Genomic DNA, 18,473 nt, shown 5'->3' with positions numbered 1-18,473 from the left:
ACCCACGAACCCGCGAACCAAACTCGTTGACATGTCAATCTATTTTTATTTATTTTATTTATAAATTATCAAGCATAAATCTTACCATGCATTTTTTTTTAATATAATTATAGTTCTTAATAATTGTAAAAGTCTAAGTCTAAATCAAATTTAAAAGATCAAATTTATTTATTCGGAGATATATCTTATCTTTTAAATTATACTTTACACCATTTGTATATTTTCTTTTACTTGATCGGAATCGTAAAAGAATTTTTAGATATTAAATAATAAATTTTATTTAAATTAAATACAAAATTTTATGATTTTTTAATGTTTTTATAAAATAAATGTGTTAATTAAATTGATATTTTATTTAGAATTTAAAAATTATATTTAATAGGTGACTTACGAACCAACTCAGCTCAACCCATTGATGAGCTAGTTGATTTAGTTCGAGTTTATTTTTAGAAGTACGAGTTGAACACTCAACTTAAACCAAAGACTATTGGTTGAGTCAAATATTTGATTTAATCAAATCAGACCCAACCCAACCCACAAACACACCTTGTAAAAGTTGCCTTTTTTTTCTTATAAATCAGGCTTGTGCATTACTCATCAGTTTAAAATTAAAGATTTTGTTTTCTCTGTAAATACTTTTCTTGTCATTTTCTAAAATGTGTTAAATTTACATGCTGGGATATTAAGGGATATGCTGTTACTAATAATATGATAATAACTAAAAACATCCACTCCTTCACTTTGGGTTCGAATAAGTGACATCATTTTCAGCATAAGTGTCGCATAAAATAAATGGAGATCCAGTAAACGAAACAGGGACATGTCATATTCATAAATAAATTTGAGTTAATAATAAGATCATTTATCCAATGAGTTGAAAGGCAACAACTATCTTAATTTCAAAATGAATTTAGACTAAGAAATTGCGAAATTTAGTTAAAGTGCAAAATAAAGTTGACAACAATTGTTATGTTTTGCTGAGTTCAGAGTTTATTTTGATATGAAAATAATTACAGAAAGATAAAATATCTAGAGAAAAACATGCAATAAGTTGATTGGGACTTGAGTATTAAGAGGTGCCTAAGTCCAACATCATGTAGCAAAGGGCCCTTAAGTTGTTTGACAGCTGGCGTTTAAGGGAAGGAATACCAAGTGTTTGGATGTTTATCATATGGTATCAGAGTTGATTATCAGTGACGCAAAAAGGGCTACATATATAGGAGCTAACTTGAAAAATATGAAGCATTGTAGAGTGCCGCCGCGAAACATCGGCTCTCAAAGGTAGCATTATGGTGGGAATTTGGGCAATAAGGGGTGTCTAAATCCAGCATCATGTAGTCTATGATGCTTGTTGGAGAGTACTTGGCGCATATTTGGGTTACCACTTACCAGTGAGATTGGCAGAATCATGATGAGTCATTACCATTTTGGCAAAAGCTAAAACTTCAACAATATCACTGTGCAACAGTGATTTTACCAAATTCACCGTCCATCCAGACAGACACTTAAATGGCTTGATTCATTGTCCTTGTCTGCAAACTTTTAAGATAGGATTTCACGAGCAGCAGTGTTTAGGTGCTTATCAGAAATTTCCTTCTGCGTGCCGCCCTACAAATCCTGAAACTATATAAATACAGAAGAGCTTAGATGTTGAGAAGAAAATGTTCAAAAGAAACTAAAGATAAAAAAATTAATAAGCAAATGACACAGAAACTGCTTCCAACTTAGTACAAAACAATAAGTATGCATACAATTGTGGTGGCATCAGCAATATGCCTTATGTTCTGAGAAACTCCACTGATGCTATTCACTAGGAATTAAATAACTCACCGGCAGAGGACAGAGAACCAGTAATCAAGCCAGTAACAAGTTTAAAGTCCATAGATGATCCACCATACCAGAATGATAAAGTCCTAAGCTAGTTCTTGGCACCAAGTACAGTGAAAAATCTTGTAATCATCTTAGGCAGTGCCTGGAGATCAACTCATAAATATTTGCATTGTTTAAGTTTTGACCCACCCGCATGGAATGCAAGCCTTTGGATAGTGATTCAGTTTCCATCATTCCATGTATACTCCACGTCACTAGAGTAACAACCCAATATCTTCTTGGCATGCACAACTTTGCACAAACCCAAGAACGAACCTGCCCAACAGAAAACTGAATATAATCATTCAAATTATGTGAAAGAATGTATGTACATGAATAAAAATCAATAAATCTTGAAAGCTATGGACCCATGGTAATCAATAAGTTTTCCACTTCAAAGTATATGCAGACTAGAATCATGTGAGCCAACACACATATCAAGGGCAACAATTTGTAATGTATATCATCATCATATATACCCATGTACTCCCTCCGTCTCATATTATAAGCAAATTTTACTTTTTAGGTTCATTGAATAATTAATGTATCTGATCGACACATAGCCCAAATACATTAATTATTCAATGAACCTAAAAAGTGAAATTTGCTTATATATGGGACGGAGGGAGTATATCACAATGTAAAACATACGGAAACATTATAATAAGTCATGAACATTCCATCTGGAGACAGAAGATCAAATCATCTCATAATAACACTCTGACTTTAGGAATAACTTGATTTAGCTTGTATTTGAGTTTTCTAAGTAAGCTTCCATATAGAAGCAACAACATGGTAGAAGCGCTACATGCATGATTAGCACTACTGTTTTTTTATTGTATGCACACCCAGAATTTCAAAAATTGTTTTACACCAACAATGAAAAAATGTAGGTTAATGTATATCATAACATCAGGATAGTAATAGATTGCTAGCTTATTAATCAAAAATACATGCTACCCAAAATAAATGTTAACCAGAATAAAACAAGCTGTGGGTGTGCAAAGATCTAATGAACTGTATCCCAAAGACGTGGGGGTGAAGATTTTTTGGTTTGCATGGGAAGGGGAGACTTCCCCTTCATTAGGGGTCTGCTTAATCCAATAGAGAGGAGGGATTTTAATGGATTGAAGGGGAAAGGAGGTGAGAGAAGAGATGGGATTTTAAAATTGTGTTTGGTTTGCCGAGTGAGATGGAACTAAAGGGAATAACGTCATTCCCACAAATCCAACATGAAGGAATGATCCTTATTTGAAGAAAGTGATGGCTGATTTGCAATAGAAACCTACATCTCAACCGGGTTTCCAGTTGATCTAAGGGAGGCTGTTCTAGCATGGTAGGTTGGTGTTGCCTTCAGACTCTGAGTACGTACCCTTAATGTTGAAGGAATTCCATTCATCCAGTACTGGTGGCCACTCGGGTTTTTTGGTATATATTGGAGATATTAACAGGGAATCTTAACTAGATAGGAATGAGGAAGTCAGCTCAAAATTTTCTACAGAATCGTGACGTGTGCAAACGTCAAAGGTACTCTGCGTCTTCTCCGATGGGTCTGTTGCAGCCACTGCGGATTCCAGAGTTTGGGAGGTCATCTCAATGGATTTCATAACTGGTCTTCCAAAATCAAAGGGGTATGAAGCTGTTTTTTGTAGTGGTGAATAAACTATCTAAATATGGACATTTTATTCCCCCAAAACACCCAAATACAACACGAAAAGTGGCTGAGATTTTAACTGAAGAGGTGGTGGTGCATCTCCATGGTGTTCAGATTTTAACTGAAGAGGTGGTGGTGCATCTCCATGGTGTTCCATGGTCTATTGTTAGTGTTCGTGACCCCTTAACTGCAAACGTCAAAAGTACTGTGTCTTCTCCGATGGGTCTCTTGCAGCCACTGCCAATTCCGGAGAGTTTGGGAAGACTTCTCAATGGATTTCATAACTGGTCTTCCAAAATCAAAGGGGTATGAAGCTGTTTTTGTAGTAGTGGATAGACTATCTAAATGTGGATATTTTATTCCTCCAAAACACCCATATACAACATGAAAAGTGGCTGAGATTTTAACTAAAAAGGTGGTGCGTCTCCATGGTGTTCCATGGTCTATTGTTAGTGGTCGTGACCCCTTATTTGCAAACGTCAAAAGTACTCTGGGTCTTCTCCGATGGGTCTGTTGCATCCACTGCCAATTCCAGAGAGTTTGGGAGGACATCTCAATTGATTTCATAACTGGTCTTCCAAAATCAAAGGGGTATGAAGCTGTTTTTGTAGTAGTGGATAGACTATCTAATATCGACATTTAATTTCCCAAAACATCCGTATACAACAAGAAAAGTTGTTGAGATTTTAACTAAAGAGGTGGTGCGATAGAACACACATAACTCTGATGAAAGAATATATTTTCTGTAAGTACTATCAATTTGTGCATATTTCTTTCTATAAGAAACACACATAACTCGGATGAAAGAATATATTTTATTTGTTTTCAATATATTTTTTAGTATAACTTATTCCACCGGCGACTCATTGATTCAATCAGAGGCCCATTGATCCAATGCCTAGATTGAGTCAATGACCGGTCTACGTTTTATATAATAGACTACATTCTCAACAAAAAACCAGTATCCTTAACTTCAAATAAAAAAGAAAAAAGTGACAGACTGTCATACACCTCTAGTCCAGTTATTTCATTTCTAACAAAGATATTACTCTAAATTGAACATTTATTATTGTGAGGAATGAACCAAAGCGAGTCGAAATATCATGATGATTGTCACAAGTTACTGGTGACATGAACGTACCTTTCAGACAAAACTAATCGGTCTTCATGTAACAAGAATCTTTACGATACATCAAGACTTGAGATTATTTTTGGAAGCAGTCTGTAAGATGGTTTCGAGCATGACTCGCCATCACCATTTATGAGCGTCAGTTCATTTTCAAGAACAATATAAGCTTCTGAAAATGCCTGCACCATTGTTAAAATTTATGAGCTGCAGTACCAGTAAAAACAAATTCATTAAGGCATAAATCTTAAGATAAACATGGTGCAGGAATAAGATGAATTGGCAACCAACAAAAGCATAAATAACAACAAGAATCACGTTTGTTACCAAATTAGCATTTTAATTTCCTAAACGTAAGAAAAATATTTAGCATGAGAATCCTCAAAATAACATACTTCTTCCTATCACTATTATAAGCAAATTTGACTTATTCGGTTCATTGATCAGCTGATGTATCTGATCTATATAGAGACCGGATACATTAGTTTTTCAATGACTCAAAAAAATCAACTTGGCTTATAATAATGACCGGAGCAGTTTTGTCGATGGCGGTCTGTGGTGGAGAGCCAAAATCCCGCTTTGTTGCACCGTTATAGCGAACTATGGCGGAAAACCCCGCAATATCAGTTAACTCAAAAAAGTAATAATACCACAATCCGCTAAGCATTATCATTCTCAGCATTAAGCACAAGACAGATTAGCATAAATGCCAAAGGATAATTTACACCACATGTTTCTTTTTGTCAGAGACTTGGCCAAGGAAAATTTGTAAATAATGTCTGCATTATGTTGTCTGCATTATATTACCTTAATACATTGATGGATTCTGAAGCAATTCCTTCCCACATTATTTGTTGGAAAAAGAGGATCATCTATGTGAATTGGATCAATGCTGCAAATAAGGCAATTTTCAATTAGTTGGAGAAAAGTAAATTAAAATGATGTCACACTGTACACAGATTGTTTGATTTATCTATTACCTGCAACCTCTTTCTCTTTTTATATAAAGTCCACTTCCTTGCACTGATATCCGCATTTGACGGGGATCAAACACATTCCTAGAAGAAAAATAATTGTAATGATATTTAACCAAAAATTGTTCATGATTATGCAATGCCCAATAGCAACAAGAAAAAAATAAAATTATATTTAGTTCTCTCACCCAAAAAAATAAAGAAAATCAACCATAAGACTTCCGTAATTCTGCAAGAAAATGGAAGAAAATCCATTCAGTGGCAGTAGTGTAACTGTAAGTAAAAAGGAACCGAGAAAGTAAGAACTACAACACTTTACAACCCAGTTAGGGTGTTTTTATGCCACAGTCATTGATTAAAAAATAACAAATTCTGGATTGATGTTCCTTTCTACTTGGTCCTAGGTGGCTATCAACATATATAGACTTAAACAAATAAAAAGCTCAAAGTTTACTTGGTTGATCGGCCGGCCAAGATGGTGCTCATGCTGAAGAAAACGTATAATTAGCAGTACCTACATACAAAATAACAATAAACAAGATTATAAAATACAGGCAGCCTCCTTAAATCCTGAAAGAATACTTCTCAAGAAACATAGTGGCATAGAGAAATTAAATACAACTGATGACAAAGGCAATTGATAAAGAGCATGGCACTAAGGATGACAAACACACATATAACAGATGTAGAAAGAAATTGATGACATATTTGCAGATTGATCATATGAATAAATTATAACCACAGATTATTGGTAACCATGTCCTAATGAGAAAATAAAATCATTACTAGTGTACAAATTAGTTACAATCAAGTAACAGAGAATGGCATTACATTAGCCATGGCAATTTGTTACTCTAACATAAAGGAGATATGAGTAATTCATTAAGGGATGAAAATTTTATGTAAAGGGAGAAAATACATACCAAACAGTAAGAACTTAAGCCACCAGAGTAGGACTGGTCAAGGCTTCGATCTGCCAAAAACTGTTTCAGCACCAAAGCAAGAGGAGTAGCAGCAGGAAATTGTTCCGTCAACTCCTTAACCTACAGGCAGAAGTATCATAATTTGCATGGTTAAGCAATGAAATTGTGAAACCAATAATACTTTCAAACTCAATATTTATGATTGAACCAAATAGGTTGGAGAACAGAATATGAAGGTGATCCTACGTGCAGCCTAGAACCTAGTCAGTCAAGCTTCACTTTAGCTCAAGGGTGGAGATTGGTTTAATGTCCACCCAAACAGAGAGCTATAATTACGGTTGTCAATCTCAAATAGAAGTGTGGAGCGTTCGATCCCAAAAGCATACACTATATACCAGGTTAACTTATATACCAATAACTGGAGATTTTTTATACAGGACAAGTAATTTATATTTATATTATTACACACAAATGTTTTTAAAAATTCAAAATTTCAGGCATAGATGACAAGTCATTAGGATAGAGCTTAAAATTGTAAAGTACGCAAACCAGAAAACATATGTGATAATCAATAAGTCAACTGAAGTTTATATAAACAACATGTCAACAATGAGTAATTTACAATACATGCAATTAATGCTGAAAAGTTAAAGAATAAATTGAATGCATAATATTTTTTTTGGCAAAATTGAAGGCATGAATGTTAACTCAATAAGATTAGGCTGCTATGTGCAAAATACAAAACAGGTAAGGTAGAAAAAATAATAGAAAGAGCGGAATAAAAGAGGTCTTTTAATAAAACAGAGGACGTAAAAGACTGCAAAAACGGAGGGCGGTGAAGTTTAAATTACACAACACTACACACAAAAAAAGAACATAAGTTATGCAAATATAGAATAAAGCTCACAGACATGTGACAAGAAAAAAACAGTGGGAGAGATGGCCAACAGACCAGAACAACCAACAGACAGTAACAAACCATGTACAGAAATTGAAGTAGGCAATAAGTGATGGAGTGGAATAAGGCCTGTCATAAAAAGTGGGGGTCGGTAGAGGGAGGGGCTTTCAGTTCATACTCTTAAGAGGAGTGAGGGATCCACAAATATGATTGAACACACTAGGTGGGTCATGCAGAAATGGGAAAGTATTTGACTTGCCAGTAAAACTACTAACCATCGCAGAGTCTCGTGTAGTAGGGGTATCAGGTCTACATCCCACCAAATACAGTATCAAATCTGAATATAGAGTTATGGCTCTTCCACTTAGAATTATGCGATAGCCAGTTGGGTCTGAACAGTTCCAACTAATGGACTGACTGGATCCAATTTCTTATGGGGGATAATGGTGTTCTGCTGGTCTAACCCAATTTTGCAGGAAATGTTTACTAACAACTACGGGAGCCTGCGGCTGAATTACTGGGAAACATGTCAAGGATGTACGACAGAAACTTAACATGCATTGTTCAACTAAAAATCAAGCAAAGTATAGACATAGCATTGGGCTGCTTAGTTTAATATTTCTCTTCATAAATGAATAAAAAAACAAGCAGACTGCTTCACAGGTGACCGGCACTAAGTTTCCTGTTGGAATGAAAACATAAATTTGAGAAATAAGAAAATTCAATAAAACCCACAAATAAAGATAAATTTTGAATAAAATTTATAACAAACAAATAAAGTCTGTCGCCTTCTTGAACTAGGAAAAAGTCAAATACTAGGCAGTAGCCTAGAAGCTTCATATGTATGTTTATGTATGTGCCTATGTTAAGATGGATAGACCATTGCAACAGAAAATAAATCTATATCAAAAAGAACGGCAACCCAAAAATTATATAAAATTGAAAGCCCTAGTCACGAGAAATTACCATTCCTGTAGTTTGGAGTCCTGTATGTGATGGGGACTTAAAGCTGATGTCAACACGAACTGATTTGGAATCTTTTACAGCATAAAAATTAGTTTGAGACCTTTTCAGCAAAGCTGGATCTTCTAACTGGATAGTATCACAATGACTGTCATTACCATGTTCACCAGTTGTACATTGTGGCTCTTCCTTTAATGAATTTAACGTGGGAGCTGATGAAGTGATAACATCCTGGGGTACTTCCACCACGAGCATAATAATAGGAATCTAATATAAGGATACAGATATTTGTATTAGAAATGAGTGGTGTATACTGCATAAGTTGAGATTAATAATTAACATCAAAGAGAAGAGGTATTACAGCAGTATTTTCCACTGTCTTTAGAGAATCATTTTTTACCCATTCCTGATTGGCAAGATACCTCGCTGCGTGCTGGCACATAAACATAGTTGTGTCAATCGTCTGACATACTGAAAAACTTGTGTTTATTGTAAAAATATTTAGAAAGTAAATATCACTTCATCTTTTAATCACATGTTCACAAAAAATTAAGAAAAAGTGAATAAGTTACAAAACAATAAATTACTTTTTAATGTCAATCAAATCAAACCTCATTCTAACAGAATTGAAACAATCAATTAATAAGGTCCATAATGTCTCATTTTCTTAGGCATGTTTGGGACAATTCTAACCGAAGCATATAGATCCACCAACAATTAACATCATATCAATATCTCTTGTCGTCAATTATCTCACCATATGGTATTTTCTATTATTTCAAATAACAATCATTTTGCTAACTTCAAATGAGAGAGACGCCAGTCTCCCATCAGTCGCCAAGCCTCAAATTATTGAGTAGCGCACTTCATATATGTTCATGGTAGGTGTCACAAGTTCTATAAAGATCCTACTTATCATAGATGTGCACATTGGAAGTACAGAGTGTAGGTACTTATTGTCAATATACCTGAAGACATGTTTCTTTAATACCATTACGACCTTCCAATATTCCAGCTTCTTTAATAGGTTCCTGAACATTTTATCATAATTTAAAAGAATCAAAAGTTAATCCAATAAGGTAATGGTCTACCAAGAAACACAAGAAACTAAACAAAAACATTACCAGGTTCCTCACTGGAGGGAGAGAAACCACAAGGTCAACATCACTTGTTGGAAGAGCCATACCAGTGGCGTTGGAACCAAATATGTTTGTCCTGGATCTGGGCCATAGAACCTGCAGAGATCGGGTAACTCTCTTGACAGCCCAATTAATGTAAGGCCTCCTTGCCATGTTTTCTGCGGCAACCTTGGATTCCATCATATAATTATAATATTGATTACATTAGAATGTTGTTTTCCGATGACAGTATTAAGAAAGACAACGCCTCTATATTTTCAATAATGATTCCAATTGGAAAAAATTCAAATAAGGAAACAATGGTGACAAATTAAGGATAAAGATATGTACTAAATCCAAAGTCGGGATCATTTAGGAATAAGTTACAATGTAACAGTGTTTTCCACTGGTTTGCAAAAGATTATGTGAGAACTGTGCAAGTTCAAGTGTGTGTTTGTAACATCACCCATAAAATATACTATATACCTGTTTACAGAAAGAGTCAATCTCATCATGGAGCATTCCATGCATCAAAGATAAAGATGCACTTGTTGCAGAACAGCTTCGTAACTCGGCAGGTTGCAGAGGAATAGTGACATCCGGCTGTATAATTAAACACCCACAATGAACACCAACGCATATGTATCTAATAGGGACTTAAGCAACAATCTTTCTTACATGTTCCTGGTCACGTGCTATCTGTGACATTGCAATCAGGCGGTCCTGCAGCAAGGCAGCAGGTAAAGGTTGGATCAGAGGTTGCACTGCAAGGTTTTTATTTCTCCAGGAAGGCCACACAACTTCAGCACCATCCATTCTCAAACAAGCATCCTCTAAATTACTTCCATCATGATACCAACCTCTCATTCCCCAGTGTCTTGGGCTGGAACTACCAGATCGAACAGTTGGAAAACCCCTTTGTTTCCTGGAATCACTCACAGGGGAGGGTGGGGGAGGACGTGGTGCACGCGGTACACAAAGCACCACAGGGGATGGTGGCCGCTTTATGCGAGGCTGCTCCCGCCTAGTAGGAGGAACACAAGGGCTTTTATGATCAACACATATAGACCTTTCCCTTGAAAAGTTAGGAATAATTATTGGCCGTAGAATGGGATACGGATGTGAATCACCCGTCTTCCCTTCAGTTTCTCCAGATAAGTTACTACCCAAAGAACCAGAAGTATCATCATCCACTGCTGCATCTGTAACTGATGAAGAATGCATCACTTTCCCAGGAATTTCATTACCTGACATTACATAGCCAACAGCCTGAGCCCCAGTCCCTACAGGATCAAAGGGAGAGCAAAATGTCGCAGCAGTTGGTGATGTTAAACCATTTGTACTATATGAAGATGAGAAAGCAACCATATCATCTACTGTCCTATTCATGTCAGCTTCACGCAAAGCCCATAGACTGTCATCAGAGCTGAGAGAGGGAGGCCGAGAGAAACCTTTTCCTGAATGATCAGAAGGGTTCCAGTACATTACACCGCCGCCAAAATATTGATTATAATCTATACCGGAAACAGCATGAAAATCATACTCTTCCTCTGATACACAGAGGTTGTCAAAGTCATCTGTGAACTCCTGTGTAGTTACTAGGTCAGGTAAATCCAATGTATCCCCAGAGTACTTCCTTTCATCATCAGGAATTGTTGCATCAACATGCATGCTGTGAACAGCCAACCCTTTTGAAACTTTACATTGCCGCCTAGATATGAAACTGGAGTCATAATTACAATTTGGTGATGGGGTCACACCACCACGGAAAACTGGTGGCCAGTCAAAACTCATAGGAATTGAACGAGACAGGATTTGGTTGCATCCACCTTCAATTGGTGTATTTCTTGTTTGCTGTAATGTGGGAACAAATGGTTGGCAGAAGTGATTATGCCAATTGCGCCCAACATCCAGATGCAATCTGTCAGTCGCGGGAGGGAGATGTGAGTTAAAAGATGGAAAATAGATAGAGGGTATACCAGGCCATTCATATGGACTGCATTTTGAGAAAGCAGAATTTCTACTATCAAATAGACATCTATCTCTCTCTCTTAACTTACTAAATTCTTTTACATTAACCTCTCGAATCGGTTTGTCATGAATAGTTGACTTTACATCAGCTTTGGCAGCACCTGTTGTGTTCAGAGAACAGGTATTGTCATTGCTGGAGAAACTACCATGCTCCAATGCAGGTACAGGCGGTGTTATAGCTTCACATTCTACGTTGCAAGTATTTAATTCAGAAGACAATAATTTCCGTTCATTTGGCAATGAACAACACGGAGAACCTGAACTATCGCAACTTTCAGCAAGATTGTCAACAGTCTCTCCTTCAACATTCCCAATAGAGGTGTTCTCCTTAGTAAGTCTATTAAAAGAACAACTAAGGCTTGAATTTGAAGCAAGGGTGTCATTACCAATTGAATCGTCATGTTTGACATTCTGAATGGTAGAACTATCAAAAGACCTATCGCATATTGCCACCTCACCTTTAGAAATAATAGTGGTAGAGGCAGCATGCATAATTGAGTCAAGAGAATCTTCAACTGCATTGTCAATAAGGGCGCTTTTATTTTTATTTTTCTCTTTCCTACTTCTTCTTGGTGTAGTTCGAGGTTTGCCAATATTTGATTCCCGAGTATTATCCTGATGACAAGTGGCTTATTATAAACCAATTAAATTTTTAGCAAGAAATATGATCCAGATTTTTAAAAAATGACTTACTACAATTTTTACAGTTGATGACGAACTCCCCTTAGAAGTATCCTTTCCCAGAGGAAGTTCCCCAGGTTTTGTTAAATCAGTCTTCTTTGTACTGTCCATTACACAATCAATGTCCTGTAATAACATATGGAATAAACCAGAATTGTAAATTCTAGCATTTATGCAATAAACTTATTCCAGCCATCTGTGAAATGAAAGAGATTATTTAATACCTTATGATGATTTTCGCATGAAATACCACTCACAGATGTTTTTGGGGCAGGATTTTGCTTTTTATTGCGGGTCCGTCCCTTCTTTTTACGGTTAGAAAGACCAACCTTTTCCTTAGGTTTACCCGACGAGGATTTGCCATGTTCCTCCTCTAGTAGCTCACGTTTTGTGCAGTCAAGTGAAATAACCATCAGAAAACCTCTCAATTTTCTTAATATACAATCAGATATTGTAGAGACAGAACCCAACGAACTAAAGAAAAGAGTTCCTATATCATATTCACTATTAATACTTGATGTTAACATTATGTTAATGTCTTGAAGCACAGATAAGGAATTAAAGACTCTGATTAAAGCTGCAGGCCTTTTACAACTGTTGACTGGTGTAATAATTCTGCCAAATTCTGTATCATCGCAAAATGTCCGGATGGTCCTTTGAGAAGATGCAGTACAATTATAGCCAAGTAGCTCATCAACTCTCATCCCACTACTGTATAGCCAAACTTCATCTTTGGAGGCACTGCTGGCCATTTTCAAAATCTCATTCGTCTGAAAACTTATGGATCAAAAGTCAGTCTATTACTTAGAGCCGACCTCAAAAATATAATAATCTGACAATTTATGGAACCAATTTTTTCCCCTTGTATTGTGAACTCAACAAATTGGTAGAGCCAAGTTTTACCCACTGTGCAGCTGATTTGAAACGTCAAATACAACACTTACAGAATAGTTTATTGATCTTGGAAAATCTGTAATCATTTCCTTTTTGATAAACTAGAAAATGGGAGTTTCCAAGCCTTTTATAACAGTGTATTCTTTCTACTGAATATTCTCTTTATTACAAACATGTATGAACCATTATAATATTTCTATATTTTTCTGATTACTCTCCAATAAATTCAATTTTTTACTATTCTTGATAATATATATATATATATATATATATATATATATATATATATATATATATATATATTTCTGATTACTCTTTAATACAAACATGTCTGAATCGTTATATATTTTTCTCATTAATATTATATTGAAAATTAAAAGGGCTAGTTCACTTTGTGGCAATTCTTGTTTACAAATAATCACTGGTAGGACAGAGGGAGTATAAAACTCTACAAGACAAACCTAAGTTTTAATAAGAAATAGTATATTATTTTTTAATGTATGCACAATATCACCCATTAACCCTATGATCTATCTTTAATAATATTAATCTATTAGCCAAATCAAAGTACCACAATATGTAGCCACTGTTTGAAACATGTCCTATTTCAAAAATAAAGGTATACATAACCATTGACTAGTACTTTTTCACCCTCATTCCCCCACCCCCAAAATTTTACTTCAATTTAGCAAAAAGTGACAATTCAGTTAAATTCTTCTCTCTATTTCATTATAGACATTAACGCTGCCAACAAAACATGATCGGCATCTTTACGCTAATGTCTGCACATCATTTAAGCTTAACACAAAGGGAAAGGAAAAATTTTTGCTTTCTCAGAACCATGTGTTCAAATAACGAAGATTACTGCAGAATATGTCAGTTTTATATTGAATTCATATCCTTAACAATGCAAAAACCCGATTCAAAAGTACTAAGAATCTAGTAAAATCATAATTACTTTCTGATATAATTGTCAAAAAATGCACAATCGCGTACTACACTTGTAATGATGCTTCACTTTTTGTTTAATATATACTTAATGTGCACAGATAATAAATTTAGACTCCCTCGCACACACCTATGCAGGTAGTAAAATTTTGACAATGTACATATATAGTAAATCCACTAAAGTTAATATTTATAAGCAAGTTATGATGTGTCCACAACTTATGCAACATAATGATAATACCATGTTACGTTATCCAACTGGACATTAACTTTTACACTATAAATCATCCATCAACATCCAAAATCAATTTCCCCTTACTATCCCACCAAAGTCACTCTCAAATTAACATCTTTTCTTGATTTCATTTGGATTTAATTCATCTAGTCACATAATTCGCCAGGTCCCTAAAGAACCGCGAATTTGTTTGCGCGAACCGGTTCGAGGTACTTTTGTGAACTGGGTCACCACAATTCTCTAGGAATTCAAATAAACCAGCGAACCAGAGTACCACTGCAGCTAGTTATAAAATATTAAACTAATTCAACGGGATTTTCGGTAGCTAACGTAAGCATGCCACAGTAACTCACAAACCACTAAAAAAGGTAAAAAAAAAAATTATTAAACTACCATTTGCTCAATTGGAGTGCTGGTACAAATTCAAGTAGGCCTTTGTAAGTTGCAAAGTAAAGCTGCAGTGTTCTATATTTATAGCTATACTGGCTCTTAATATTAAGAAAATATTCGATGTGGGACTCAGCTATATATATTATGTTAGACAATTCTGTTATCTCTCACTCAATATAAGCTGTATAAATTCAACTACTCATTCCATCTTAATCTTAAAATAATTAAATTATTTTAATCATAACGTACCAAATATTATATTTGAACATACCACGAACCTAAATAACATATCGACTATGTATACCCCTCACATACCTACTTTTTTGAGAGTTCCGTACCACGTACCTAAATTCGTACCACGTACGTACCAAGATGAATTGTGAACCGTGTGACTAGATCTAATACAGTCGATGTAATGGTTTCTTACACTGTCAATGATTATAATCTTTATCTTTATATTATAAGAAATGTTTGGCTTTAACCTACTGAAAGTGTAAATTACACTTACAGGGTGTCAAAAAACTAGACTCTTTTCATTTTGCCAAAATGGAAAAATGTCTACCAATCTTATACAGCAAAAACAATTGAGCCTTATCCCACTAAGGGGTCTGGGGTCAATAAGGATCAACTATCGCCATCCAGGACCATATTTCTATCCAAATCGATAATCTCAAGATCTTTTTTAATAACTTCACTTATAGTCTTTCTAGGTCTTCATTTTCTTCTGGTTGTTTGACTTCTCTCCGTGTGATCTACTCTCCTTACCACTGAATCTACATGTCTTCTCTCTATATCATCAAACTACCTAAGCCTATTTTCCACCATTTCTCTACTATTGGTGCGGCTTCAACACTATCTCTAATATTTTCATTTCTAATCTTATCATATAACTAAAAAATCAAAAGTTTGCAAGAATTCCCAAAAAATTGAAAGCATACCAAAGTTTTAGCGGATTTCATGATGATAGTGTCGAACACCTTCTTCCTTGTGACAGAATCCAAATTCCCCCACCAATCCAGACAACCTTTTTTCCTCCAATACACATTAGCAGCCACCCCAGCCACATTCAACTTCTCCTTCAATTTCACACCTCTCTTCTTCCCACCACAGCTATTCAACCAAGCCAACCTCAAACAAACCTCAATCCTATTCGCAATAAAAGCCTCAATCCCATAGTATCCCTTCGATTTCAACCAATTCAACTCCATCCAATCCTCCCCAAGCTCGGTTTCCTCCCCTCTAAGAAACCCTCCGCCGGAGATCCTATCCATAGCCTCTACAAATCTCTCCACATCCTCCACAAGCTCAACAGAAAACGTCACCGCGTCGAGATTCCTTACCGAGCAAGAGCATCCGGCGACACCATCCTCGCCTTCGCGTGACTCGAAAAGTCTAACCGAATCGAAGATCAGCTTCGCGGAAGCGTCAGAATCGGCGATTCGAGCGAGGAGGCCGTGAGATTTCTTGAAGCAGAGAGTAGGGAGAAAAGGCGGATCGCGGGAGGGGAGATCAGGGAGGAGGATGAAGCAACCGTGGTTGTTGTTGGAATGGAGCTTGGACAGCATCTGGAGTAGGATCTGGACGAAACTGGAATGGAGAATTGTGAGATGAGATAGACGTTGGTGAGTTGAGAGAGAGGAGAACCATTTGAGAATGGAGGATCTAGGGTTAGGGTTAAGGTTAAGGTTAGGGTTAGGGTTTGGGGATTGGGAATGGTAGAGGGAGATGTGGGAGGTGAGTGAGTCGATGAGATGACGGTGAGCCATGGGAGAAGGGTTGGGATTTGGTTTGGGAATGGTGATTTTTGTTTTTTCTTGGGTTTCAGGAGGGAGCATGGAGGATCATTTTGTTGTAGAGGAGTTTGAGAAGACTGGGGAGGAAAATGATGTGAGGAATCTACGCATTTGGTGGGTGCCACGGGGGATTTGGGGTCTGAGTATTATTTTGTCGTGTTTGGTCGGGGAAGGGAGGAATGGAAAAAGAACGCATGCGCGATGCCAACGGGTATTAATCCTATTATTGTTGATCTTTTTGGAAAGAAAATATATATATTTAAAATATATATAATAAATATATATATTTATTATATATATAATAAATATATATATTTATTATATATATAATAAATATATATATATATATATATATATATATATATATATATATATATATATATATATGAAAATGTAAGTTAAAATAAACGGTGAAAATTATGTGTTATCTACCATATAAGAAATTCAATGTTCTTAAAAATCAAATTTTACCCCTCTGTTTTCTAAGACTATAAGCTTCCATTGCTTTTCTTCTATGACTCAAAGATCACTTCTTTCTGTTTGTACTACTTTCTTTTTTTCAAAATGTAACATTTCTTTTATATTAGATCAGTGTTCTACGTGCCCTCATTTATTGTTGTCACATGTTCCAACACATGAAGTTTTTCTCATAAACAAATCTATTGCACAAATCTTCAAAACCATATTTATTTTACAAACCTTTTTCAATTAAATTGTACGCTTTTGCTTCTCTCTCTTTCCACATGCTTCTTTCTTCTTTCTTTTCCTTTTCTTTCTTCTTTCTTTTCTCTATTTCTTCTCTCTATTTTAGAACATCCATTTGATTTTTAACTTCACTATTTTTTTTCAGGTTCTTCAGGTTTAATCTATAGGTTTCTAACATTCTTCGCCGTCAACAACAACAAAGGATTTGTAGGTAAAATAGAAAGGTATGATTAAGTGAAAAATAGATAATCGGAAAATGTAGGGGTTTTATTTTGTTGGTGTTGATAATGAAAAGGGACTAATTTATGGTTAGGGTTTTTAGATTAGAAATTGGGTTTGATGATTTTGAGGTATGATAGATAATTTTTTACTGTGATGAATTTTGTTCCGGACTGGCCCAATTATCCCAATTGGCCCAATCCACTCTTAGGCCCAATGCATCCTGGCCCAAACGCGCGACAGCCTTCCCCGACTTGCTCCGGGGCAAACGCAAGACATAACCGAACACACTGAAGCCTCGTGCTCGGCAACGGCTAGTTATCCGCGTTTCCTGGCCGTAAACCACGCGTGGACCTTCAAAAGATGGAGTCCATTCGCATAGGGCTGTCCTATAAATAGCCCTTTAACCCTAAAGGGCAAGGTAATCACAATTCTACCCAAAAATCTCTTACTATTGTACCTCGTTGTTCAAACACTTACTTTGGCATCGGAGTGCCTTGCAGGTACAACCCTTTTTTTTTCTCTCAACCGTCCCGAATTTCAAGCCTGACCGTTGTTGGCCACCTGTTTTGATCGTCGAGATCAGTGGCGCCGTCTGTGGGAAAGAGTTGCTTCCCCGATTCTTTTTCTTGCACTTCTCGACCCTTTCCAGCATCTACAAGAACTCAGAAACCAAAGCTCTCATCCAACAATCATTCATGGCCGGCAATAACGAAGACTTCCCTTCTTTAGACGCAACAATGACCAACAAAAACAACATCAATCTCGTCGTTCCTCCCCCAGCAACACTGCTCCTCATCCTCGTGACGGTCTCACGGAGTCTCTCTCCTCGGAAGATGCATGTAACAACACTACGCACCACCATGGAGAGACCAGCGGTAAAGACCATCAAGAGACGGTTCTGAAGAACCCTTTCTTGGTCAAGGGTCCAACCCCCCCGAACTAGACCATGGCTCTCGTGTTGGCCGCCCTTGTGCAGACCAACGCTCTGATCCAACAACAGAATGATCGGATTGGAGCGCTGGAATAGAAATGACGTTCTAAGACTCCTC

At 36.3% G+C, this 18,473-nt stretch overlaps 1 protein-coding gene across 5 annotated transcripts; it reads right to left on the bottom strand.

Annotated features, from left to right (window-relative positions):
- Positions 1–954: 954 nt before the first annotated feature.
- On the bottom strand, positions 955–16,683 carry LOC131601545 (uncharacterized). Of its 5 annotated transcripts, none has more exons than XR_009283688.1 (17): positions 15,643–16,683; positions 12,462–13,007; positions 12,250–12,363; positions 10,204–12,171; positions 10,012–10,128; positions 9,532–9,714; positions 9,376–9,438; positions 8,769–8,840; positions 8,411–8,674; positions 6,547–6,666; positions 6,078–6,137; positions 5,812–5,852; positions 5,630–5,707; positions 5,457–5,541; positions 4,665–4,831; positions 1,752–2,145; positions 955–1,623 (listed from the first exon to the last, which is right to left on the bottom strand). XR_009283688.1 is itself a non-coding variant. In XM_058873395.1 (17 exons), the coding sequence occupies exons 1-16, from the start codon at positions 16,537–16,539 to the stop codon at positions 4,706–4,708; spliced, it is 4,650 nt and encodes a 1,549-aa protein (XP_058729378.1). In that variant the 5' UTR covers positions 16,540–16,683; the 3' UTR covers positions 955–2,145; positions 4,665–4,705. The 5 variants fall into 5 exon arrangements, 3 of the variants coding, with proteins under 3 accessions (XP_058729378.1, XP_058729377.1, XP_058729379.1); XR_009283687.1 differs by having other exon boundaries at positions 1,831–2,145; XM_058873395.1 differs by having other exon boundaries at positions 955–2,145; positions 8,411–8,481; positions 8,566–8,674.
- Between the last annotated feature and the right edge of the window lie 1,790 nt (positions 16,684–18,473).

This window comes from Vicia villosa, linkage group LG5 (assembly GCF_029867415.1).
Source record: "Vicia villosa cultivar HV-30 ecotype Madison, WI linkage group LG5, Vvil1.0, whole genome shotgun sequence".
In the NCBI taxonomy this organism is placed as follows: Eukaryota; Viridiplantae; Streptophyta; class Magnoliopsida; order Fabales; family Fabaceae; genus Vicia; species Vicia villosa.
Note: the sequence above shows the minus strand (reverse complement) of the source record. Positions and strands in the feature narration are given on the sequence as shown.